The sequence below is a fragment of the Calliopsis andreniformis genome, chromosome 4 (genome assembly GCF_051401765.1).
Source record: "Calliopsis andreniformis isolate RMS-2024a chromosome 4, iyCalAndr_principal, whole genome shotgun sequence".
Classification (NCBI taxonomy): domain Eukaryota; kingdom Metazoa; phylum Arthropoda; class Insecta; order Hymenoptera; family Andrenidae; genus Calliopsis; species Calliopsis andreniformis.
Genome location: NC_135065.1, coordinates 9,716,168 through 9,741,111, shown reverse-complemented (window position 1 = coordinate 9,741,111; position 24,944 = coordinate 9,716,168). Strand labels below are relative to the sequence as shown.

The following is a 24,944-nucleotide window of genomic DNA, read 5'->3' as shown; positions in this document are numbered from 1 at the left end:
TTCTTAAACGAATATCCTCTTACTAACTACGAACAGAGTGATGATTAAACTATGCGAAAGATGATTGTACATACGTCGCTCGAACTGGAACAGAGTCTAGATACAGTGCTTTTTTTCTAGGAGATCGTGCTTTCATACACTCGTCACCCGCATTAGGAACTAGACGCTTCATCTCGGACTACTTTATCAAAAGATTTTGATCATGCTCGATCGCCTTGCAAAAGATGCTGCATCGTTTTGCCAGCCGTGGAAGTTGTTCGCTTACAAAGTGTAGTCGAAAGGTCGCTAGAAAAAAAGCTCTGGTCACATCGGTAGAAAATTAATCGTACCCCGTTGAAGATCTTCGATAAGGGGGACCGTGTGATCGTCTTCGCGCGGAGAAGGAAGTCCTCCTACCTTGGAACCATTTCAATCGAAGGAAGTCTGTATGATCTCGCGTTTTTTTTTTTAATACACGTGAAGTTACAGGCGTACAGAGAGAGGATATAAAAGTGGAGTAACAAAGTAGAATATCATCTTCTTTAGACTGTTGAGCACACGTTGGTCTAAGTGTACGAGGACTTCCTCAATTTGGTTGTGTGACTCGAGATAATTGTGTGCACGTCACTGCCGCGACTCAAAAAAAGAGCGGCAGCGTGCAAATCGTCAGAGTTTCTCGGATGCCGTGGATCTTGATCCACTCTGCTGCGATATTGGAGGCCCGACACTCGTTGATCGTTCCAGAGGGCATACGACCTTGCCCGTGATTGGCTGTGATATTGCACGCTTCGCCAATCTGAAAGAGCTACCATTTATTGGAATTAATAAAGCTTTGGATTGAAGAATTTCGGGCATACAGAGTACTGTTAGTCAATCTGAGTCATTCAACATATTACTAAGACTAGTTAGAGGATAAGTCTATTCACACTTGTTTCTCTACTTGAATCGCAATCCTCTAACTATTCTTAGCACTGTAGTCTCTTAAGCATCTTTCAATAGTAAAGATACAGTAGAATATTGTAGAATACTGACAGAGAGGATAAGCATCAAATGATTCACTATCAGCTGCAGGGTTTCATGAATCATGCCTGAAGAATACAGTCAGATGTTTCTTCTCAAGTCAGACTGGGAAATTGAATTAGGTATTCAAGTTCCCAGAATTGAATCAAGTGACCTTTCTTAGTGAAACAGAATCATTAACGTTACAGTAACTCCTGGTCCATCTTATCAACTATTACTATGAACGTAATTAGAGTCAACTACCATCTAAGTGGCTAAGTCTAGAATACGTATACGTTCTGATAAGAATCTCTTGAACGTCGATAGAATTGTATTAGAATCGTCACAAGTATACCGCGTCGATTAACGTGATGGGCGTAGATCGCCAGTCGTGGAAGCAGATGAAGACATGGATTAGCAGCATAGTAGAACTAGCGGTGTGTTTGGACGAATATACTGAAAGCGTGACATAAATGTAACATTTCCATGAGTAAGAAGCATTGGTGAATGATTGGAATGACGATGGAGAACGGCTGTCCCGTCTGCAATGACAGCGATGCAGAGTAGATTATTCATTCATTCCTTAAATAGGAAAATAACACCTTCTATTGTGGAAGTAAGTTCTCTCATCTTTTATAAATCTAGACTTGATCTCAATATCATTTGCTTCTGTAGAGCATCCACGATAGAAGTTATTGTAGTAAAGAGGATAGTATAAGTTACGGAATAAAGAGAAACAGTACAGTTTGACAGGCAAGTAAGTCGAGTGGCTCTGAGCATGTAAGAAATAGTTTAAAGTTTAAACCGCTGTTAAGATCTGCGTATCTGCTCCATCTGTGAGGGTCAAATACAGAGCTAGAAAGGATAGTCGAATACTGTATCATCAGCAATAGCTATTGACACTTTGTTCTTGGGTGGTACACCGTATGTCCATGACTCGAGGTGTTATTGAAACGGCATTCGCGTGTACAATCGTGCATCATGTCAGAGCTTTCGTTCTATCACATAGTTTGTCGTGCTGTTAGTCTCTTATACAAGCAGTGTCTTAACTGGATCTATCACCAAACTCGCAAATAAGTCATGTATAAAATTGAAAGAAAAATATGTTTCGAATAGATTTGGAATTGTTCTGCAACAATTGTAACTACATTGAATCTTCTATAAATAATATATTGCGTGTAGGTGGTGGATCTAGCTTCAATATCGTTTGTAACACAAACATTCACCTAACGGATTTCAAGCGGTAAGGGACTCTGGTTTACCTTGGTCACTAAAGCGAGACTAGACCATTTCAGGAGGTAACGAAAAAACTGTTTAGTCTCTGTACATCTAGACACTCATAGGTTGATTAACCGTAAATTCTGGACATGTGTATGGTTGATAGATAAAACATTAAGTTTGAGCGTAGAATGGTGGCGACTCTTGCCGAGATCACGATCGTATCAACTACGCCGCGCAACACGACATATCTTCATAACAGGTACCTGGAACGAAGAAACTGATAAGCTTTAGACATTGCTCGGACCTCTTAGCTACCAGCTAAGGAGAGTAGAAAATGTTGGAAACATATTGAAAATTAGATAAGCTGCCGTGGAAGTTACTCCAACATTGGATAATGATCATTTACGTAAATCGAAATGATAATCAATCTGAATGAAACGCCAAAGACGCACGTACACTCTGAGATAAAATGAAAATGGAACTTATCAAAATGCTATCTTTACATCTGAAAAAACCAGCATGAGACTAACTGAACAAGCGGAACAGAGAGAAGAAAAGGGAGAAATGAAGACGTATTCAACATGAATAAAAAATACTGTACATAGATCTTATAAGGTGTGCGCTAGCTGTAACTATAGAACATCTGTCAATTCAAATTACATGTTGCCGAAGAATCAATTGCTAAAAATGCACAGTAGACATCGTATAGGGATGATTCCTATGTTCGAACATACGATATAGACTACTAAAGACCTACTATTATTTCTCATCTAGAAAAAAAAGAAAAGAGCTCGAAGTTACAGTTGGTCTATATCGTTTGCCGAGGTTCTTGTGGATTATACCATGCCAAGACTACTTAAATTATGCAGTTTATGTACCTTGTTCTCGTGGTTAGGATTGTTTTACATAGAAATCTCTCGATATATATGGGATTTAGTTTAACATTGATGGTCGCGATTCGAATAGGAGGATCGCACATCATTGATCATCTCTGAAACAACTACTTTCGCTTGAAATAACCATACTGATCGCGTGGTATGACGAGCTATAAAAATACAGGCATTATCTATGTACAGACAAGTGAAATTTGATTCATCTCCGAAATGCCTTACGCCCACTCCGCATGTCTTCTTTCTAGGAGACAATATTTATCGCATACGCGTGACATTTCCACCATTCTGCAGCAACCGAAACATCTGAACGTCGAGGATAGCAAGGAGGATTGAAAGAATTATTACCTTAAAAATTCCCACATCACGATAGGATGTAAGCGACAGAGATACAATTTCCACACCGAGCATATCGATCATACATTAGACAACTCACCTTCTCCGTCGCAGAGAAGCATTTTGTCCGGGCAAACCGAACTGACCTCTTGGGATCACCATACGAGCATTACCCTGAGCAGGCCTCGAGCCTCCATGCGCCTGCAGCATGGTCAAATGCGCGGCATAACCGTCATGAAGAATCGTGGCCAAAGCGTGATGCTTCTTTGGCACTTTTCCAATGATGAAGATTTGACTTGGCTTAAGATTAATTGCAGTGTAAACGCTAATATCCTTACTACTGCCATATGCGTGATGAATTATTACTCCATGTTCCTAGAGGGTGGAAGAAATCGTATTAAGATAAATGTCCCAGTAGTTGACCATGTCCCAATACCTGAACACTAACGTTAAAGACTTAAATTCTAACATATAAGATAACCTAATTAAAGTATCGAAACATACAGTTTTAGGTTGTTTATTAATTGAGACATTTGACATCTTAAGCGTTTAGGTATTGGGTCATTTACCTTAATATCATCGAAAATTTATGTCACACAAAAAGTCATGCCCTGTGTTTATAAATAAGTCATTCACCTGTGCAAGTTTATTTAAATACGCGGCTTTATGACCAAGCGGATCAGTCGACAGACCATCCGCGAAGGATACAAGACCATGAGGGAAGTTATGCTGGGATAGCCAGGAAACAACTTTCTGCTGCTGTATGTCAGGCCTCGCGGTAATGTAAATAATTAAATAGCCCAGTTCTTGCCAATGCCTGTGTGAAACGGAAACGACCGTGGATCACAAGTTATAAACGAGAGATCTATTTTGTAATATAGCAGCTTGGAATATACCTGACAACGTCAACAGCTCCTGCTCTGACTTTTGGATCTTTTCCGCTGACAGACATGCTTGCAGTAAATGAACCATCTATACTAAACACCACACATTCGGTTTTAGGTGGAATCACAGCCAAGAAAAAGTCTACAGATGTATGATCACCCCTGAAAAGCGAAGATTAAATTTCAGAATCATTCTGATAGTGTCTTTTACTTATAGATCAACGATACTACCTAACGACCATTTTGATTGGATACAGTCCGTAGCTCAGTGCTTTATCGTCAGGTATTCTGTATGTTATTCTACCATTTTTATCAGTTATTTCGGTTGATAAGTACGTCCACTCCCCTGCAGGAGCGTCTTTCATAATATGGATATCTACTTTTTCACCTGTGGGGAGGAATTTCGCTCAGAATAAGTGGACAAAGTCGCTTTATAGGGGATTGTATTTGTCGTACCTGTTAAAGCGATAACATCGATTGGACTGTACATGAATCTTGCAATTAACACCTGTGGTGCTCCTTCTCTTACGATTACATCATTTGCTCTATGATTAGCAGCTACATTCTGAAATCAAAGATTCTTCTAAGTTTTGTGAACAGTGCTATTTGATTCGAAAGCAGAAGGACGCGGTATATTCACCTTTAATTTAACAGAAGTACGTTTCTTATTCCACTTTTCCCTGGGTTGACCTGGACGGAAACAAGTTGAATCTTTCTCCTCATTAGTGAGTAATGGCAAATCGAATCTGCCTAACTGTCTTAGAATGAACGCGATAACGTCTGAAGATTCCCAATAACTAGCATGAAAAAGATGAGGCAAAGCGTTTGTAGGGAAGTTTGCTAAACCCTCTGGACAGTAGAGTGCGTAATCTAATCTCTTTGTGCCCCACCATTTTTGCGTTACTATAACAGCGAATAATTGTCAATGAAAACAGACAATTGACCATTGTATCCTTACTTATGTTTTACTTACAATTCGATACTATTTGTAAAGGAACATTATCAACAATACCAGACATAGTACTGTGAATCGATATATCAGATAGCCGTCTTAAGTGAGACATCGACATGCTTGGAATGTTTAAACCATCAGTAAATAACTGAGGATTCGTTTGAATGGCTTCCACTGAAAATATTACATGAAATATAATTTTCATAATTTTTTGGGAGTAAAATCATGATGGAACAATACGTACATAAATGGTACGGCTGACCATTTCCAAGTGGATACTTTTGATATCGAGCCACGTTAACGGGCGGAAGAAGAGAAAATCTTGCAGAGATCAGTGGCTCTAGCCTAGCAGCTACAGGATCAGTAGGATGGAATAGATTATACAGCTGATTCACCAATGGTCTTCTTATATTACTATTCTTATCGCTTCCAGAGGAAATCTTTCTATACGCAAGTACTAAAGCAAGTGGACTACCAAACATGAAAAACTCCCCTACTTCAAAGTCCAATCTATAATGCTGATGGCTATCGCTATAAGAATAAGAAAGTGTATATCATTTCACGGTAGATTTATAATAATATACGAGTTAAATATCTGTCTACCTTAGATTAGATGATTTTCTTCTGGGGGAAGGCGCAGTCAAGTGTCTGCCATCCTCAGAAATCATACTGTTTTCAACACCTTGGCTATCCAAAATATTGTTTTCACTATTATGCCTAGAGTGAACTGACCTACATAAAGCGTCATATGTTAAAATTGCTCCTACTGAGTCTCCAATCAAACAAATTTGCCCCGTGAAACCACGACCCTCCTCACTCCTAATAAAGTCGTGATAAACTTGATTAGCTCCAGCTATTATTCGCGACACTGCATCTTGGTATTCAGGAGTGGAGCTGGCGAGTAGCGGTATCGCACCAATTGGGATAGTGTCGTTTGTCACTTGTGGAGCATCCATAGAGGAGGGTGACACATCGAAACTGTATGGACTTAAACTGAAAAGAAGCATATCAAGGTTCTGTAAATTCTGACTGATGACAGTACAAAGAAACGAAACGTAGAACAAAAGAGGAATTAGGTTTTCAACCTGATTATTCTGTTTTTACCTCGATAAAATACCAAGACCTTCAGTACAGATAGAGGGACAAGAAACGAACTTAATCGACACATGTCCAACCATGCTAGGATAGTGTTGTCTCATGACCGACTCGAAGGCCCCTTTGAACGTTGTTATATCAGACTTTTTTACGGTCAAGTCAACGTTGGCGTCTGTAATATGCAAAAGTAATGCAAATCAAGGCAAGTAACAGACAGGCTCAATTTATATTGAAGATATTTACCTAATACACTTCCTGCATGCATCACAATGATAAGTACAGTAGTTTTACAAGGCTGATGGGTGGGAGAGTGTTGAGGTGAAGCCGGACACGAGGCATCGATACTAGCCGACGCAGAGATCTGCAACCTTTTACTGCTACGTTCACTAGCCACTCGTTGAAGATAAGAATGTGAGAATATCGTGTCGTCTGTAAATGCACAATGATCCATGAGGTTCGAATGAACAAGAGACAAATTGATGGAGCAACGATTATTATTTACCTTCTCTGTTCGTCAGGGTAGGCGAAGTGAACGTATTGTCTTCCTCTTCTGCTAGAAGATCCAAAGAACTCCATTTAGCTAATGAAGAGTTATCTCCAAAGTTCTCTGTATAATCAGAAAGTTTAACATTGCTTATGCATCGTGCCTTTAGAAGCATTTGTGACACGAGTTAAGAGAATTATTAGAATCAGGAAGTTTCTTCAATCGAATCAGAACCAGCATCGCAAGAAGCATAGAGTAGTAACAGGAGTAAGAATTATTATACTCTTTGTAGGCTGATAGTTTGAAGAGACAGACTTTCGTAACCTGTGTAGCCATGCAGCTACATGCTGCAGTAAATTAGTTTTAGTATCCTCATGCTCAATGTCGATGTACTTTGCTATAGGAGTTGTCCTCTAGTAAGCAATAGGCATGGATGCAATTGCGCAATGTTTAAAAATTCATAAAAAATACTAACTCTAGTATCAGTCCTTCGAATACATCTCCCAACTTTAAAATGTCAGTAGTTCTACGTATGTATTAGTATCTACGTGTCCTACCTTCGCGTATAACAGGTATAATGAACCCAGCTGCAGTATGGAATGCGTCATAGAAAATAAAGAGGGTACACATAAAAAGAATAAAAAGTATTAACACCAGCTCATGCTGTACTTTTTAATACCAAGGTGCGAATTTCTAAAAGACACATTTCATTTCTATTGAATAGTATTCTTTAGTTTATAGCTCCTTGCTTAATATGTTTAGAGTGATAAGGGTGAAAATTGTATTCGAGAAATTCGCTGAAGCGTTTGCTTTATTATTCAGTCACATCAACTCAACATTACTTCAACACACAAACTCTTGGGAACAGTAATCATGCTATGCTACGTGGACCGCTGTTTTACCTTGACAGTCGAAGAACTCTTCTTCGCTGCCTGATTCAGACTCCCTCACGATACTTTCCATACGCCAATTCGCGATCTGCATATCAAAACTTTTGTTCGAAACTGGTGAATGTATCGCTGCTTTCTTCTTCCATCCTTTCCTAGGGTCTGCCTTCTCTTCAGCAGGAGCACTCCTGAAAAACCTACGTTTCAAACAAAGTAAAAACCACACAGGGCTCTAAGCAAGCAAGTAGGTTCCTGATTTTACTTCTGCTTTTACCTAAGGTCGGGTACTTCGGTTGGGGAGTCTTCAGGACTGGCCTCGCCCTCTGAACTCACAGCCGTGTTCGTCATAGGTATATCAGACGATTTCCTGACACTAGGTGGACTCTGGGGGTCTTCATTCTTCTCGATACTTCCAAGAGTAGCGGCTAAAGTCATGGCAACGTTCGATTCCTGAGGAGTCATCGTTGCATTTCCCGCATCCTTCTCCTGGCTGTCCTCCGTGGCTTCCTCAGCGCCCTCGATGCCACCCATTCTCTTCTGCAACGCCAGCTGAGTCTGTCGTTCGATCTCCCGGATGTCCTCCATCGTCAAACCGTTCCATTCATCTTGCCAGGCCCAAGCTTGCTTATGTGCCCGCACCATGGTCTTCCTCAAGGCTGAAATTAGCCAGGTTGAATCGCTAAATACTCAAACGCAAAAATAAACAGGCTTATCTTTAGTAAGCTACTGACCTACGTCATGTATGAACTTCTCTAATTTTGTCTGCACGCCCCAATAGCGGAATTCCACGCGGCAAAGTTTGTACGCGCACATCAACGACTTCCCGGATGGCGTTGGCTGCTGCTTTCCCTGGACAATCGGTAAAATTAGCTCTTAATGTAAGCAACTAGCTTCTGTACCGAGAAGGGGATCACATACTTTCACATCTGCCCAATAATCCTCCAGCCACGATTCTGTTAGCGGTCCTCTGCCAGTTTTCTGGGATACATACAACTTAGGATCTTCTTCCTTCACATAATCGCTGGGAATTACATCCTTCACGATATCGATCACGTCTAGAATTCGATTATATAACAGATAGCGTTGATAGATCTCAAGGAGAGCCAGACGCCTCAGCTGTAAACACGTACCAACGATTCTGTTCCTCAGGTCGCTACCGCTGAGCTTGAAAACGTTCTCCTGGTAGCCATTGTCAGGGAAATAGTATGTCTCGATCTCGATGGAGAATTTCTCGACAAAAGGACAAGTGTAACGAGTCTTGGTGTAAGGATAAGAGTTCCACGCTTCCTCCTTGACGATCAGCGCGGATCTGGGCAGCAAACTCTTGAACCATTCTGGCAGATGACTCCCTACGTGGTAAACTTTATGCGTGTACTGCCCATTCCCACCTGGTCCATCTGTATAGGGCTCGTTCACTATGATTTCTACACCGCTGCCTGCTCCCTGACTCTCTTCGCGAGACTTTTTCTGTAAAAAAAATTAGCGATGAGTGAGATCCAATTATTAGACTTCATGAAACTTGATTCTTTATGGTTCTACTGGAATTACCGCTATCATATAAAGCTGCGCAATTCTGTACTCCTCCACAGTGAGAGGCAGCGGTATTCGGTACTCTTTTATCAACATTTTGCCGATGTTATTTATCTTCTATCCGCTCTCGTGTAGAACGCTTCTCGTTCAAAGGTCTTCCTTTCTTCTTTGTCATGTAACTTCATGATAACGCAGGCGGAATCCTTGGGAAAAGAAAGAGCAGCGTTACAACAAACTTCCCCGACGTTGTTATCAAATTTTCCTCTAGCAAAGACGATAAGTACTACAAATGATATACTCTGTACATCAGAGCACCTCCTGACTAGACTATCGCGCCTTATCAAGCTATTGTGTATACATCATAGATTTGCGATTTACACAAGTTCTCACAACGAGTCAGAGATTAAAGTTTCGCTTATCATCAAACAATGTACGCGTAGTCATGAATTGGTCATCTTTGGAATGCTAAATAACAGTGTCTGATGGAATTTCTTTTCCGACTCGTTCTATCTACTTACAATTCGATTCATCGGTCATTCGGTTAAAAGCACGGACGCTAGCTGTTATCGATACTTTATCGTGCATTAGAAATAGAAAGACCTTCCTAAGCATCGACTGGCTGTTTTTCCTTCGGCCTATAATTGAAGCACATCAAATGCTGAATTGTCTGTGTTTGTACCACGTTTTCACGCAAATCCTCGCTCTGGGTCAGCCACGCACGGCTCCGTGGCCATTGATAATACCTCTCGCAACCAATTTCAATAATCGCGTTAAAATTAACGAATTGCATTTTTTCGACGGCTGATCGATATTTTAATCCCATCACTTTGCATTAAACAATTTTTTTGGAAATTAAAAGTACACTTAACTAAATATTTTTTAAATTAATTGAAATATTGCCACGCGAAATTAATTAAAAATTCTATTGCATGCATAATGATCCTAATTTTAAGAAGGATAGTTTTAGTCTTCTAGTATCTAACACAATAAGTTTGTAATAATATTATTAATTATAGTATAAATTAACTTTTTCTAAAAAAAAAAGTAAAAAAAGAATGGAAAGGACATTAAAAAAATTGAAGAATTTCTTGACATTGAACATAGGAGCGACTTTTATTTAATGAGCATCCATTTTATTCGAATACATTAGCATTCTTAATAGGTAACATAGACATCATGCTTTCCACAAAATTATAATCAATTCATGGACTACGAAATGTCAGCAGAGTGAACTCATGGAGACCGAATTCGTCGACGCTATAAAAGAGCAATAAACAGATGTTGCGCAAGACGCATATTTATACCCACCTGTACTACGTTAGTCAGTACCCGAATTTCTCGATTTTAGCGGGAGAATTATTCGTACTAGCCATTTCTCAGTATCAATATATATAAAAATACTAGTTCCTTTCATCAGAAATTCGTCAAATTTAAACATTTCTTGATACAGAAACATCAAGATCCAGCCACAGCATAAATCTACTTATACATCGACCCAATATTTCGACCAAAACATCTAGTTTCTCCACTTGTCAGAACGTCAACGTTTGAACCTAATCCGATTCTCGATCGTTCGAGATGCAAAGACTAAATCTACGTCCCCGATTGGATCTAAGCCCGTCAGATCGAGCCAATCGTTCCCAACGAGCTCACAGCTGACAGATTTCCACCGATACGCTCCCGATCCAAGGAGACTCGCCATCGACGTACTTACTGGCAAGGGGTTTCCTTAACCTTGAGCATCACGGGGAAATGGGGCAGATCCGCAAGACGGGTCGCCAGTCTTCCTCCCTCTTTACTGGTCGTTTCGCGCCACACCTTACACGCCTTCTATAAGGAATCGCGGGAAGACGCGATAGGCCCTCGATCCGCGAAGACCGGCAACCGACAGAGTCGATAAAGTCACTGTCAACTGTGCACGAAGCACGAAGACATCCACCAGCGTTACTTAACACCACTTTCTCGTTAAAATACACCGTGCCCTTACTATGGACCCACGACTCGAGTTTATGGTCACTGAGTGTACAGGGACACGTTCATGAGGTTAACTTATGTACAATATTATAGAATTTCTAGGGTTCTCAAGAACGTAAGTGACAACATAAGTAAGGAGCAAAGCTCCCTTGCGCTATAGAGTCTAAATAGTTTCAAGCTTTATGGAATACAGCAGAGAGCTTGTAACGAGCTAGAACTGTACTCTCGTGTCTATCTGATCGACTAAGAAACGTCTCTCGCGTACTTTGCACTGTCACGTCGCTCAGCTCCTAGATAGACCCGTTCTGAGAGGCATGGGTGCAGGATTGTGAAAAGACACTTGTTTACGAGCGAAGAGCAAGAAAGAGCGGAGAAAAAGTGTGGTTAGGGAGGACGAGGACAGGGACGAGGTACAGTGTCAAGTGCTTTTTTTAGGAGACTGTTGGGGGGGAATTAACGAAGATTGGTTGGAATGCTAGCAAAGGGTGAACTCGACCCGAAAACGTTACGACGTTCCATCGGCGACGCGCGGCCACTGACTGACGGGCCGGAGGTCGCTGCGATTGGCGGGCCCATTGGCACGCGCGAACCCGCGAAATCGAGCTGGACCAATCGGAGCGCCCCCTGTCGCACCCGCGACCTGGCGATCTGGCTCAGGACCGTGACAAAAGGGTGCACACCCTCTGTTTTTCAGGAGCTCTCTGAAACTTCCAATTTCATCATTTTGAACGATTTTTTTTTTATTGGAGGTTATGTAAGAAGAAGAACTATGTAAGAGAGGAGCTTTTATGTAGACTTTGAGATATCGTCAGTGAGTGTAAATGAGATATCTTTCGTGCTTGTAGTTGGAGGTTAGAACGCAGTTCGAAGGAATAATTATAGAGGGGGCGCGTTCCAAGGAGGATTTCAAGCGATTTCTCGAGGTTCTTAATTATCGATCATTAGCAATGCAAATGCTCCGTCACTGCCTGGATAGCCACCGTTAACCGCCTCCGCCACCTCCCTAGCCTATTGATCGATCCTCGAGCGGACAGAACGCGAGACCAGATGCGCCATAAGGGTTCGTTCAGACCTAAGCGCTGAGCGCGTGTTGGAGCAGATAATACCACGTTTTTACGCGTGGGATTTTTATTTCTCTTCATTCGGAATTTACATCCAGATCGTGGGAGTTAGGTACTCTACAACATTCATTTTATTTTCATCTTCATTTTAAGATACATACTTCTAAATATTAACAAACATTCTTCCAATTTTGTGACTCCGTTTCATGTCCAAATTCGCGAGTAAAGAAGAGGCATTACTCCCACTTTTGGAGTGGGATTTGGAAGAACCTTAATCAAGTCAAATTTCGAGATGATTACCAAACGCACGTGGGTTCGACAAGATTCGAATTGTCAGAGACCCCTTACAAGTGTTTTGCGTTAGAGATATCAAGCAACACCCACGGCGAAGGGGGCACACCACTTGGGGGTGAGAATCTTTTCTTCCTCTCTGGTTTATGAATAGCGAAAGCTGAAAGCCACTCGCACCGTTCACGCGAGCGAAGGAGAGAATAGGCGAGAATGAAGCTTGTTTATTCTCGCGCGACACCTCTTTCACTCACCCTTCCGAGGATTATCTTTTTATAGAGCGAAGAGGGTAGTCTTTAAGGGATGACAGGGAGATCGTTGATAGTTAAGAGCAGATGTTATTTCAACATGCTGCCCTTACAAACTGGAACAAGTATGTATAAAGAAAATAAACCAATGTATATTTTCAATGTAACAGGAATTTGCTGCAGAATCTGCAATGAGCAGAAAAAGAAGAAAGGTTGAGATTAACAACGATGAGCCTGGGAGTAGTGCAAAGTTCAGAGAAGATAATCAAAGGCGGCGATAAAAGGACAGGATTGTATCAGTATGCAAGAGACGAGATGCGTTTGCCCCCTCTAAATGTCAGTAACAAGGTGCACGCGTGATTACATTGAAATTTCAAGCGAGTTAACCGCCGTCTGGTTCGCCGCGACGTTCCTGTGCGTCGCTGCCGAAGAAGGCTGACCTTTGACATTAGGCTCTGGGAGCACTCTCGATATTCCTTACCCCTACCCCTCTCTCCGATGGAAATCAACAATGTTACCAGCGCGCATAGGGAGGAGGCGAGATCGGCCTATTTCGCTGAGGATAAAAGAGACGAATCAGACTCGCCTATGATGGGGGATAGAGATTGCGGAAGGTCACTGACGCTTTCTCTGTGATTTGGAGTAAAAGCGCTCGAGGGAGTCGCTCGATGGATGGTGAAAATGTACTTTCCTCTCGTTTCCAACCCTCTCGCAAGACCAGCGATATATAAGCGACGTTTTATGAATAGACAAGGGCGGTTTGATTCTTACAAAAGCTTAAAAAGCGATGGAAGAGGGAAATATGGTCGCGCTTGAATGCTTTGAATCGTTTCGATAACTCTGGAGAGCCTCCGCAACAATGGAATGGTATTTGGGACTCGATTAAGAAGATCGCCTCCGAAACGCGCGACTACTGACTTGGAAATGGAGCAAAAGATAGGTTTATATAAAAATACAGATTGAGAGGTTGGTAGGTGTAGAAGATGAACTTACTAGTTTTTCTGTGCATTAAGGTGCAAACATATTACTTGTCACGTCACGTGAAATCAGGTTACATATTACAGCAAATTTCTTACATATTATAGCAAAATAGGTCTAAATTAAGGGGAAAACCTTGACTCACATTATGAATTTGCTATACATAGTATGTAACGTGATTTCGCATGACGTGATACTAATCTATTAGCACCCTCAGGTCGATCAATAAATATGAACAAGAAAGTAATCTCTATAGATCCCTTTCTTCAGTATTAGGAGTACCTAAAAAAGAAAATGAATCATACCCAGCACTTCAGAGTTCCATCTTCTCCACCTCAGTGATTCTGTGAGAAAAAAATTCGAACAAAAAACCAAAGTATACCGCTCAACCTAATGACCCGTACTCATATGTCCAACCCAAACAGTTCCATCTATTTAAGGATCACCCTTCTGTCCCACCACCAGTTCGCTGACACTCCGTGCATCGTTCCTTGACTTTAAGTGGATGATACGAAAAGGAAAGGACCGACAGTGGTATATTTCACTCTCTCGTGGCCAAGGTACACGTCGCGTGACGTCAAGCAACATTAAGAGAGCCCACGGGCGGAATATGCACACGATACCGTGACGCAGGCAAGAGATTTCTTCAGGCGATGGAGGGAGGGCGAGAATATGGCTCTGGAGACTCGTCCACCGTTGACCTTCCGTCGAGGATCCACATGGTCGTGTCCCCAACCTGCGGCACACGCGAACGAACGTGTTTTATGATTGCCTTATGCGCCACGGACATCTGGGAAGCTGTTCTCGAGACGTCATTAGGCCGAGAAGTGGCGTTGGGAGATTAACCAGCGGTGTACGGCGTTATTACACCCTCGAGTGAAGTGACCCAATCGTATTCTATGTTCTCCACGATTCCTCGCGCGGAAAATAGACCGCTAATGAGACCTCCGATGAAGTTGGCTACGCTGGAAGACAACGTTGTGGCTATACAACCACTTTCAGCGAAGAAAATTGCTATGTGCAGGACTGGAATTTAATGACAACGGTTTCAGAGACTCCACCCCGAGATCTAAGTGAAGCTTGGATTATTTTACGAAGCAAAAGAGTACTAGGGTTCTCCATAATACTCTAAAACTCTAAACTCTTGAGTTTCTTCTATGGTGGCCAATAGCACACCATGGAGAGTGTATCAAGACATCCTGTACTCTAGAGTACTCTAGACCCTTCAACTGGGCGACATATTCTCAACTTGTCTTACATTTCCCAGCTATTACCAACTTACCATCAAAATTATTTATCATTTAAAACAACTCTGTCCTCGCAAGGGCCATAGCAACAAGAAATTATGAAGATCGGATGCGGCGAGGGAAAGATAATCGCTGGGTAATTCTCATTGATTCACCGGATGTGGAGTATCCGGTGCTTGACCACCGTCACAAATAATTCAGCCAGCGAGTTTCGGGGAGGAAGATCCGGTGGGGAGCTCCAGATAAGTTGAAACTGTTCGAAGTCTGTCCACTGAAAAGTTTGGAAAATGGTTCACGCTGGAATTTTAGAATTCAGAGTAAATTTAACACAGTGGTGGACTGGTGTATTCCGAGGCAATTTCCCGGGACAGTGAACAATCATATTCTCCCTTTTCTTTTACGCGTATCGCTGGCTCGCTCGCTAATTCTCTTGCTGGCCTGTCTTCACCTCGTTCGGGTCTTCCACTTCGTATCCGTGCGGGGATATTGGATTTTTCTCGGGGTTGTGGAAAAACGAGTGTTTGCCATCGCCCCATGGGAAAGGCTAAGGGAAACATTATTTATAAGTCGCTTGATCGATACGGCGCGAAATTATGGAGAACGAGGATGCGCTTGAAATTGGAACACGGAAGCAGATCGCTTGAACGGCTCTTAGAAGGCACAGTAAAAGAGAAACAGAAAGTTCCTGCGGTTTGAGCTGACGAATCGTAAGACTTCGTTAATCGATTACAGCGCAAATGGATTACCTTTAATAGAATGCTTCGTTAGACAAGAGGATCAGTGTAAAATAGCTTGGTATGTACAAATAGAAGCGTGAAAATCAATCTCTTTGTTATGTACTCATCGTGCAATGTTTAATGAGTTCTTATAGAGTGTCTAGCAGAGATAACGTCACGCTAAATTTTTTTAACATTGATTTAGGGATGAAAAGAAAGAAGAGAATACTAGGAATAGAAGAAAGGAAGAATCTTCCCCTTCCTAAAGAAATATGACCTCGTAGTCTTCAGGACCAGTGACTCTAAACCGAGTCCTTCATACAATTTTATCTAGGTTCACAGTAGACGTAATTTCAAAGAAGCGCAGATGGAAGATAGTTCAGAATACACAGAAACATAAAGCTATGAACATATCAGCATATACCTTAACCATTCGACGTAAATAGGGAACGTCAACGAATGGTGGTCTCGGTTCACGCTTCTTTTCCTGTTCTCTCGTGTAAACGTAGGCTGACATCAGCACCAGCACTGGTATCGTAACGAAGAGCACTATCGATCGCCAAAATCTTGCGTGCGTTGTCTCTATGTTCGCAAAAATCGTATTGTTAAATATGACAATGCACAGGGCAGCTAAAGATGAAAATTCAACTCCCTCTGCTGGCCAGGTATCCATCAGATTCTCCTGTGCTCGAACTTCCACACGATATCTCTATGATACTTGTTACAAATATTCTCTCTCGATAATAGAAGATAAAAAAGCGCTATCTCGAAAGTGACAATTTCATTATTGCTCAATATTGATTATGGAAAGTATCACTGATAATACCTAATGCTTTTATCTTCTTGACAGTCCTTGCGGTTAAAAAAAGCATGCAAGTTTCTTTTATAAAGTTTCATTTCGACCATAAAACTTCAGGAACTACAAATGCTTTCAAGCAAGTTTATATGTACTTTCAAAGACAAGAAAACAAATACAAAAGCACTCGAGCCCGCAGCACATGCGGGCTTTGTCCATCAGCTGAGACATAGATCGATATGCTGTATGAAGTTCGAGCTTGAGAGGTTGAACTTTAAAACCGCGAAGTAGCTGGATCGATATCGTTCCTTTTGTTAACGTAGATCTAGAACGAATCTTAAGTAGATCTCGAGAATGAATCGAGGGGAAGACGCAGGCCAAGAACCCGAGAAGTTACCTTGCTTGGGACAATAGTCCTCCACATTTGGGCAAGAAGAATAGATTTTTGGCGATGAGCACGCGGGCGAAGGGCGAGGTTGACAGCAAGGATCCTTGACGGAAGGCTCGCAGGGTTTCGAGCACTCAGGGTAATATTCTTCCACCGAAAGTTTCGAGGAGATATCAGAATCGAAACAGTTCTCCGGAACTTCTCGTTTCGTCTTCTGGCATTGGTCTGACTTTCTTGTATCTTTACAGGGTGTCTCCTCGCTGGAGAAGCTTCTACGAAGATGCCCCTGGTTGGACGACCTTCTGCATAAATCGTCCCTCCGCCCACAGGACTGTCCTGAATCGGTCAAAGGAAAACAAACATTCGACGAATTCGATAACTTTCTTGAGAATGAAACGCTCTGTCCTGTCGAGACACCAAGTTCCTTGGCGGACTTCCAACTATGGTAGATCATTGGCAAAGTGAACTGCAGAGTTGGGGACTCTTTACTGGGCAAGAAAGTCCTCCTTCCGAAGTAACTGTTCGTTTCGATGCAACTATGTCGATGGCTCGTGTAAACATCCCGCCAGGAGGATACGATGGACATGCTCTCTGAAAGGAACCTTGCAATGACGTCAATACACCTAATTGAGAGGTGTGGCCATTGGGTCTTTCCCGAATGGCTCGCAAGGATGTTTGGTGTCTGTGTCGAATATACAATATTAGGCAACTCCTTAAAGGGAATATGTATAGAGTTTCCTCCCTATAGGCTCAAGAATTAGCGAAGATAAGAGCCCATAACGAGGGACACAGCGCTCAGGTTATGTTTATCTCGCCTAAAATTGTAAGTAGTCCAAGAAACCAAAACTAATTTACTGTAAATAGTTTCTTTTAGGAAATCATTTGAGAAAGAGAAAAAATAATGCAAAGTGTCATCCATAAAATTTTATATCTCATGTAAACTGAACCATCAATATTAATCACCGCTATAAAGACAGGAACCCCAGGTAAAATAAACAGCAATAAATTTCACCCCATTTGCATTGAAGTCTTTCATCAGGGACTTCTATAAAAAATTCGGTGGCAGGTATGAGGGGCTTGTCTCTATAATGACCCTCGTAAACTTCACCACTGTTGGACGAGGGAAGTAGAAAAAACCCCTGTACCTCTGTTCACCAATTTTCTGCTCCATGATTTGTTGTTCAAGGCGTCTTTTGTATTCCAGCCGCGAGGTCCCCTGCCAGTATCTCCTTCGCCTCGGTCGAGGTCAGCAGTACCACCGTTATCCATTAGAAATGTTCGTCCAGGCTCGACGTTTGCTTTGATTAACGGAGAACGCAATATTTCGTTGACATTCGTGGCGGACACAGCCATCTTTAACCTCCACGGGACGGAGAGGATCGCCATATCGCGTTTTTTCTTTATCATCCAGCAATTTATCGTGTCTTTTAGCGAGCCAGTGGCTCGTTTCAATTCATTGTTCCTTAACGTTCGAGGGAAGACGCCTGAGGTTCGACCGCAGCCAGGGACTCTTTTGTCACGACTCGCTCGTCTTTGTTCCTAGGAGCATATTCTCACGTCCACGGATATTTAAGGAATTTGACGCCTGTGACATTTCCCTCGATGAAGCTCCGTGGAGGAATTCAACGAGAGCGTAACCGTGACTTCAATCTGTCCTCTTATCTCGCGCCTCTCGGAGTTCCGTGTTTTTCTCATGGAAAACAAGTTCGCGCGACTACGATCGTCACAACGCTATTGTTCCACCCGAATATCGCTGCATTAAATCAGATATTTGCTCGCCTGCTGTTCCATTTTCACGAACAGACAAGAACAGGTACCCCCCTCCGCCACCATCGCGTTATCTCTGCTCCATGGTGAGCATCGCGTTTCCGGTGCACGAACGCAGCTTCCGTGACGTTCGCAAATCAACCGTATTTATAGCGATCCTACTGACTCTTCTGTTTGCATTCGCTTATGCAGTTCTGTGGAAATCTGTGGTGTGTTCGGTGAGTCTACGTGCGCGACACTACTTGATCAGGTACGTGGAAGGAATATTTTCTGAATTTCGTGAAGGATATTTCGCTGGAAAGTGGTTGGGGAAAATAGGTAACTTGAAAATTGATATTTAATGTTAATATTCATGTATCGCTATGGTGACGTAACGTGGAATTCATGAACTGTTTGTGAGTGTGAATGCTATAATTTTCTGTTTTTTACTTTCAATACTCAAGGTGAATAGATCAGTCATCGATACTGATGACATTGACTTATATGTAATTTAATAATTTATGTACATGGAACATCAATTTAAATATGAAATAGTATTATCTGTACAATAGTCGCTGAACAGTATTCGCTTCGACACATATTTCATTCTATTTTAATTGAACTCGTTCCAAATTTTCCCCAGCTTCGAAATAATTCATAGTATCATATTATATTTACTCAAACTATTATTGTGAATATATAGTGGTGGTTCAAACAAAATTGAACAACTAAAAATAGCAAAAATATCACAATTTCATTTCTTCAATTCTTTTCTCTTTTTCTCGAGGATCTCCACTGTATCTAACTACACATTTATTATTTGATATATTTAGAGAATCCCTTGACAAATCAGAATTCCAGGAACCTGAACAAAAAATTGAAAAGTTTATCTCTCTAAACTACTCGAGGCAGTGATCACCTAATTGCTTTGAACAGAGTGCACTAGAACGCATTCAGTAAAATTGGCTTGAAAATGCATCATCGCGTGCTCGTCGTGTATTTCTATGGAATAAGATTAATGGAATCGAGACACCTCGCGTGGATAAATGTGCCCCAAAATAAATGGGACATCGCTTGAAACGCATTTTATTGAAGCGCCACAATGTCTGGGGTCAGTAGGAACTTGTAAACATCTACTTCTCTGTTTGCTAGCACCGCGACATCGAGAAAATCACTTCGTCATTAGTTTTTACACTACTGCATATATCACGAGGAATCATGTTTGCGGTTCTCGCAAACACGATACGTAGATAGAAAATTATTGCGTTAAACCTGCTGACTGTATTGATTTAAACTTTACTATCTGTTCTTTACATTTTCAAACGAAGTAAAATAAAAAATAGAAAGAAGGATGGAAGAGGAACCAATTATAACTGATTCGAACGAAAGTTAAGGAAAATTTCCGCCATAACTTTCAACGACATCGTCAAATACGGAAACTCGAAAAATGGTATGCAAAGAAGCCGCGATACGAGGCACAGTCAGGGACAATAATTTAATGCTGGACTCGTGAAGGACTCTCGAGATCCATTTCTTTCAATAAATCCATCCCGAGGAGGACCATAATGTTCCAAGTTCACGAAGGAACTCCGAACCTTTGACATTACCAAGCAATTTCCACAGGAACCCCTTGTGAAATTTTTATGGCTCGCGTAAAACTTAAAGTTTAAGAAATATCCGACGAATAGAACAGTGTTCGAGAAGGACACGAGAAGTAATTATGTATGGCGTAGGATCGTGAGTGATTGTCAGAAAAAAGTAAGATCGTTAGCGATCAATCCTTAAATGAACGAGGCTTTCTCGCTAGAACTTAATCGCTCGTAGTCTAATGAAAAGAAAGTAATTAATCTCTCTCCGCGGGGGCGACAATCGTGTCATCGATTTCGGAGGGTGACGTAATAGGAGCTTACAATACCTCCGTTTCGACAAATATTGAAATCCATTCGGTGTAAATGAACGGTGCCTTTATATAGATATATGTTTAACTAACATCGTAAATCAACTTTTAGCCTTCGAAAATAGCAAATATTTCATCAGCCATTATTTACCTTTATTCGGGTGATTTAGGACCATTTGGACAATTTTTAAACAGAGTTAATTATAGTGGGAGAAACAGAATGGAGCTTTGTTAGGCTTCGAGTATTTTTTGGAACTTATCTGCACGTATACCCACAGATATTTTATTAAAAAAAAATTTCTCTTAAAACCGAGCCTCCAAATGGAAATGTCCCCTCAGGGAGGATTCAGCAGGATTGTATACAAACTCAATTTTCTTCGTGCCAAAAAAAAGTTTCCTAACAAAAGAGGAACAAGTGAGTAGGCTGCTCATTTTCCCGAGAATAATTTCCCCGATCTGACGAGACGCAAGAAGCGAAAGTACCGAGGCAATGGGGAATGAAAACGATTGTGTTTTAACAATAAAGCTAGAGGAAGCGAAATAGAATTCAAGAATAGGCTTGTCAATAGTGCAAGCTACAGGGATGCCTGAACGTGTTACTGATTCGATCACCAAAACGTGGGCGTGAATCGATCGAGAAATTCGAAATATAGTTTCTTACCTTCTCTGATGCGGAAAATTGAAAATCGTTGCTTAGGAACTGAGTAAATTGGGACCCCAAGATAGAATCTATCTAAAGCTTCGTTCAGAAGAAAGGCTACTGCTCAAACTTATTTCGCGTGTCATAAATTTTAGTTCATATATAAATCTGAAAATCACAGTATTTTTATTTAGAAAAGTTTAAAGAGTCAATGACAGAGTAGAATCCTCTATTAAAATTAAAATTGATGGGGATACGTAAACATTTAACTAAAAAAACTGTTGTATAATAGAATAATTAGTATTCTGATAGTTACAATCATACGATCAGAATTCATTTAGCCAAGAGCAAAAAGCATCCATTTCTAGGAAACATATAACAAGTGTTCGAACGTACGAAACTCTACTGTATATATCATTAACTATGAAATGAAGGACTCTACTAATCCAGTAAAACTACTAAAGCAGTTTCGACTAATATCGATTCCAGAGATCAAAGGTCACAATTCTCTAATCCATTTAACCCGTGAAGCTTTGAAAGCAAATATCCCCTTGGTATCAGAAGGCTTCAATCATTAAGTGGCGCAGAATGGAAACGATGATAATTATCCCTCGACGATCAAGCAGGAACAATGGCATCCGGTCGGCTCCTGGAAAACGGGGATACGTCGAAGCGACTTGCGCGGCAACCTTTGACATTTCGAGGAGAACGGGTCGAAGTTTCCACCCTCCTGGGTGCCCGTAGGTAACATCCCGAAACGTGTACACATCGAGGAGGGTGGGAAGGGGCGGGACGATCGCGAAAAACCAAAGAGTTCCGCGTAGAAACGTAACGGTGGGTCCCTCGGTTCGTTCCAGAAGGAAATCCTAATTGGAAAGTTGCGCGGAAGTCCTTCGGCTCCCGACGTAGTCGCGGAAGGCGCGGCGGAAGTAATCCGAGACCAGAGGAGAAACTAGGTCGGCGAATGCCTCTTTTTTTCTCCCGTTTTAATAGACGCTCCAATTTGCGTGTAATTGCACGGCGAACGCCGAGGTTCGAAATTGTATTAGAACGTCCGCCATCCGTGTCTCCGTAATTTATACAGAGTAACTCATCTACATCGCGCAGCCTTGAGTTTCTTCCCGATTTCCGATTTTTATTCGGCCTAGACCTATATCTGCCTGAACCTATATCATATTTCGTCTGAGACACTCTGTATCACGGGAAACGAAAATTGCAGAAGGCACCACGGTAATAAAATTTGATCAAAATTCTTAATGCAAGTGGAATATTACGTTTTTAATCAAAGTGGAATGTCTTCTAAAATAGAATCGTGAAAATTACGAGAGGAATGATAAAAAATTCTTTAGCGGAAATTATGGGGTTTTGCTGATTACTCTATTTCCTTATTGAAGATAAAATAGAGGAAACCACAAGCTTCCTAGCATTTAGGAAAACCCTGAAAAAGGTCAAAGCATCTTGATAAGAAATTCCATTTTGTTCTACTTTGATCAGGAGCCACAGTATCGAGTAAGCAATCCAGAGGATCTCATCCTCTGCAATTACGTAGCTGCATTTCTTCCGATATTAGGGACGAAAAAAGAGATATTGGTGGATTATTTTTAGGCCAGTTTCCCAGGAGGACTAAAAACCGCGCGAGTTCAGCGAACCTCCAAGTATCGACTGTTCGCAACAAATTCTATAAGAGGATTACATTAGCCTGATTACATAGACTCGCGGGACTGCACTGCATCGACTCTCTTTGCTTAGTTGGTTCATTATCTGCGAAGTGCATTACGCTGACATTGAGGCGCATTATGGGCCATTCTTGTGCCGGGGGCTTAATGAGCCATCGTTACCGACAAAAACGAATCAAATTAACGCATGCTAATAGCATCTCCGTTCTCGATGAAAACACGGCAAGGGCATTATTAGGTCGGCGCGTGTGGAACATCGTTTTTTGTGCAGAGTTAAATTTGCGATGCAATAGTACACGCGTGCAGTCCTATGACCCAAATACGGGACAGAAGAATTTGAAAGATAATTTCTTAGAATGCTTTTGATAAATTTCTCAAATTAATCGAAATTGAAATTTTACAACCTTTGGGCTTAATTCTTATCCACTCTTCTGAATTTTAATACAAAAAATGAAATGTCTCTGGAGCGGTGAATAATTCTTTACGAAGAAATTTGTGAGTTAGGGTATGTAGATAAGAGTAGGAATGAAATTTGATTCGTTTTAATAATCGACCACTTGGATCGTAAAATATATCACATGTGATTCAGGTGGAAAGTAAAAGTGTGATGAAGAACCCGCGGAGCAGCGTATTTGAATTCGATCGATCCTCCAATTTGTTGACGTCACTGGTTACGTCAGATAGACAAAGATGGAGAACGCGTGGTAGGCCGCAGCGGGGTTTTCCAACCCCCTCGAGTGATGATACTGTATAATGAGAATGAATGACGAAAATGTCTACAAATCTGTGCAATATTTATTGTTACAGATTTCTTGATATTTCTGGCTGACTTGTGCTATCGTCGAACTCTGAATTGCGTCAAATTTGAGAATGTGACCTTGTGTTGAGGATTGAGTATCAGCACGATCTGTGAATAAAAAATTACTAGAAAGAAATTTCCACGAAAATAGACGTCAGTTTAAACAGTTTTTGAAACGTGTTTGCTAAAACATCTGTACAATGTTTCATCGTTATGACCTCATAGTTTATCGAAGAGTTTATAGTAAGAAACGTTTCTAATATTACTCGTGGCACTGATAGCTGTTTTCCTTCATGTAGAATGTGAATAGCAGTACATACATGTAGTAAGGAAAACTCATTCGTTCTATCAGCTTGTCCCATAGATCCTTTACGTCTTCATTTTTTTACAACTTACGAAAAGGACTATGGGATAATCAGATAGACCATCTATCAACATAATGTAGCCCCAATAAACCCCACGAGAAGAACGAAGGAAGCTGTGTCATAATAATTAACAAACCCCAAACGACACGCCTCTAAAGTGCATTTACAGAGAGCCCCATCGATCCACATCCCATAATAACCCACAATTGCAAAGCAACAATCCTTCCAACGACCAACAAAGGCTCAACCAGTCTGATCGTTACATAAAATCGCGATGCACGTCAGATGAAAATAACCAGTGCATATCTCAGCAGAGAGCCGCGGTTTACGCGACCGGACGCGCGTAGTTGGAACAGATCTCCGCGAGATTCTTTGAAAACCTGATCGATGACGATTACACCTGTGTCGCGTGCGGCATGCATCATGCACATACATACCACAATTCATTGGCCAGAATTCAGCCAGTCCTCTTGTTCCCTTCTCTCGTCTGTGTACATCGTATCACGTATGCGTGCACCCACTCACACGGAAGCACGGGCAATCATACGCAACTACCACGGGCCGATTATCCCATTGCGAGGTGTCTATCGTGTTCCTCCGCGTTAGCCACGACAAAGACAGAGCGAGAGACGAAGCGACTCTTCCTCAATCAGTAAAGCAGATTCGAGGCAATTCTACGGTACGAGCGTATCGATGCGCTTCCCGCGTGTGCAGTGATCCAATTGAACGAGGTAACTAGTCATTTCTCGACCCTTCGACCCGCTCGGAGTCGGGATCTTTCCCTACACTCGACCCATCGAAGACACGATCGTGGGTCGAACCGATCGGTCAGCTTCTGCACGCGTGTCACTCTCTCGCGTGATCGTAC

The 24,944-nt window shown here is 41.6% G+C and overlaps 2 protein-coding genes and 1 long non-coding RNA gene across 12 annotated transcripts; 1 reads left to right on the top strand and 2 right to left on the bottom strand.

Annotated features, from left to right (window-relative positions):
- Positions 1–497: 497 nt before the first annotated feature.
- Rdgb (retinal degeneration B) lies at positions 498–24,860 on the bottom strand. Of its 10 annotated transcripts, none has more exons than XR_013001675.1 (22): positions 24,514–24,860; positions 9,276–9,460; positions 8,858–9,194; positions 8,646–8,782; positions 8,459–8,576; positions 8,002–8,383; positions 7,743–7,924; positions 6,859–6,963; positions 6,600–6,785; positions 6,366–6,528; positions 5,865–6,254; positions 5,506–5,792; positions 5,283–5,435; positions 4,950–5,212; positions 4,766–4,874; positions 4,541–4,697; positions 4,322–4,471; positions 4,062–4,242; positions 3,526–3,800; positions 3,078–3,437; positions 2,241–2,462; positions 646–784 (listed from the first exon to the last, which is right to left on the bottom strand). XR_013001675.1 is itself a non-coding variant. In XM_076376195.1 (21 exons), the coding sequence occupies exons 2-21, from the start codon at positions 9,351–9,353 to the stop codon at positions 646–648; spliced, it is 3,822 nt and encodes a 1,273-aa protein (XP_076232310.1). In that variant the 5' UTR covers positions 9,354–9,460; positions 24,514–24,860; the 3' UTR covers positions 498–645. The 10 variants fall into 10 exon arrangements, 7 of the variants coding, with proteins under 7 accessions (XP_076232310.1, XP_076232304.1, XP_076232308.1 ...); XR_013001673.1 differs by having other exon boundaries at positions 3,078–3,395; XM_076376195.1 differs by lacking the exons at positions 2,241–2,462; positions 3,078–3,437 and adding an exon at positions 7,398–7,427 and having other exon boundaries at positions 498–784.
- LOC143178527 (cytochrome c oxidase subunit 6A1, mitochondrial) lies at positions 15,159–16,442 on the bottom strand. Its single transcript, XM_076377251.1, has 2 exons — positions 16,194–16,442; positions 15,159–15,597 (listed from the first exon to the last, which is right to left on the bottom strand). The coding sequence occupies exons 1-2, from the start codon at positions 16,440–16,442 to the stop codon at positions 15,475–15,477; spliced, it is 372 nt and encodes a 123-aa protein (XP_076233366.1). The 3' UTR covers positions 15,159–15,474.
- LOC143178275 (uncharacterized) lies at positions 16,798–17,730 on the top strand. Its single transcript, XR_013001751.1, has 2 exons — positions 16,798–17,092; positions 17,202–17,730. It is a non-coding gene; the product is annotated as an uncharacterized LOC143178275 (long non-coding RNA).
- Positions 24,861–24,944: the final 84 nt, after the last annotated feature.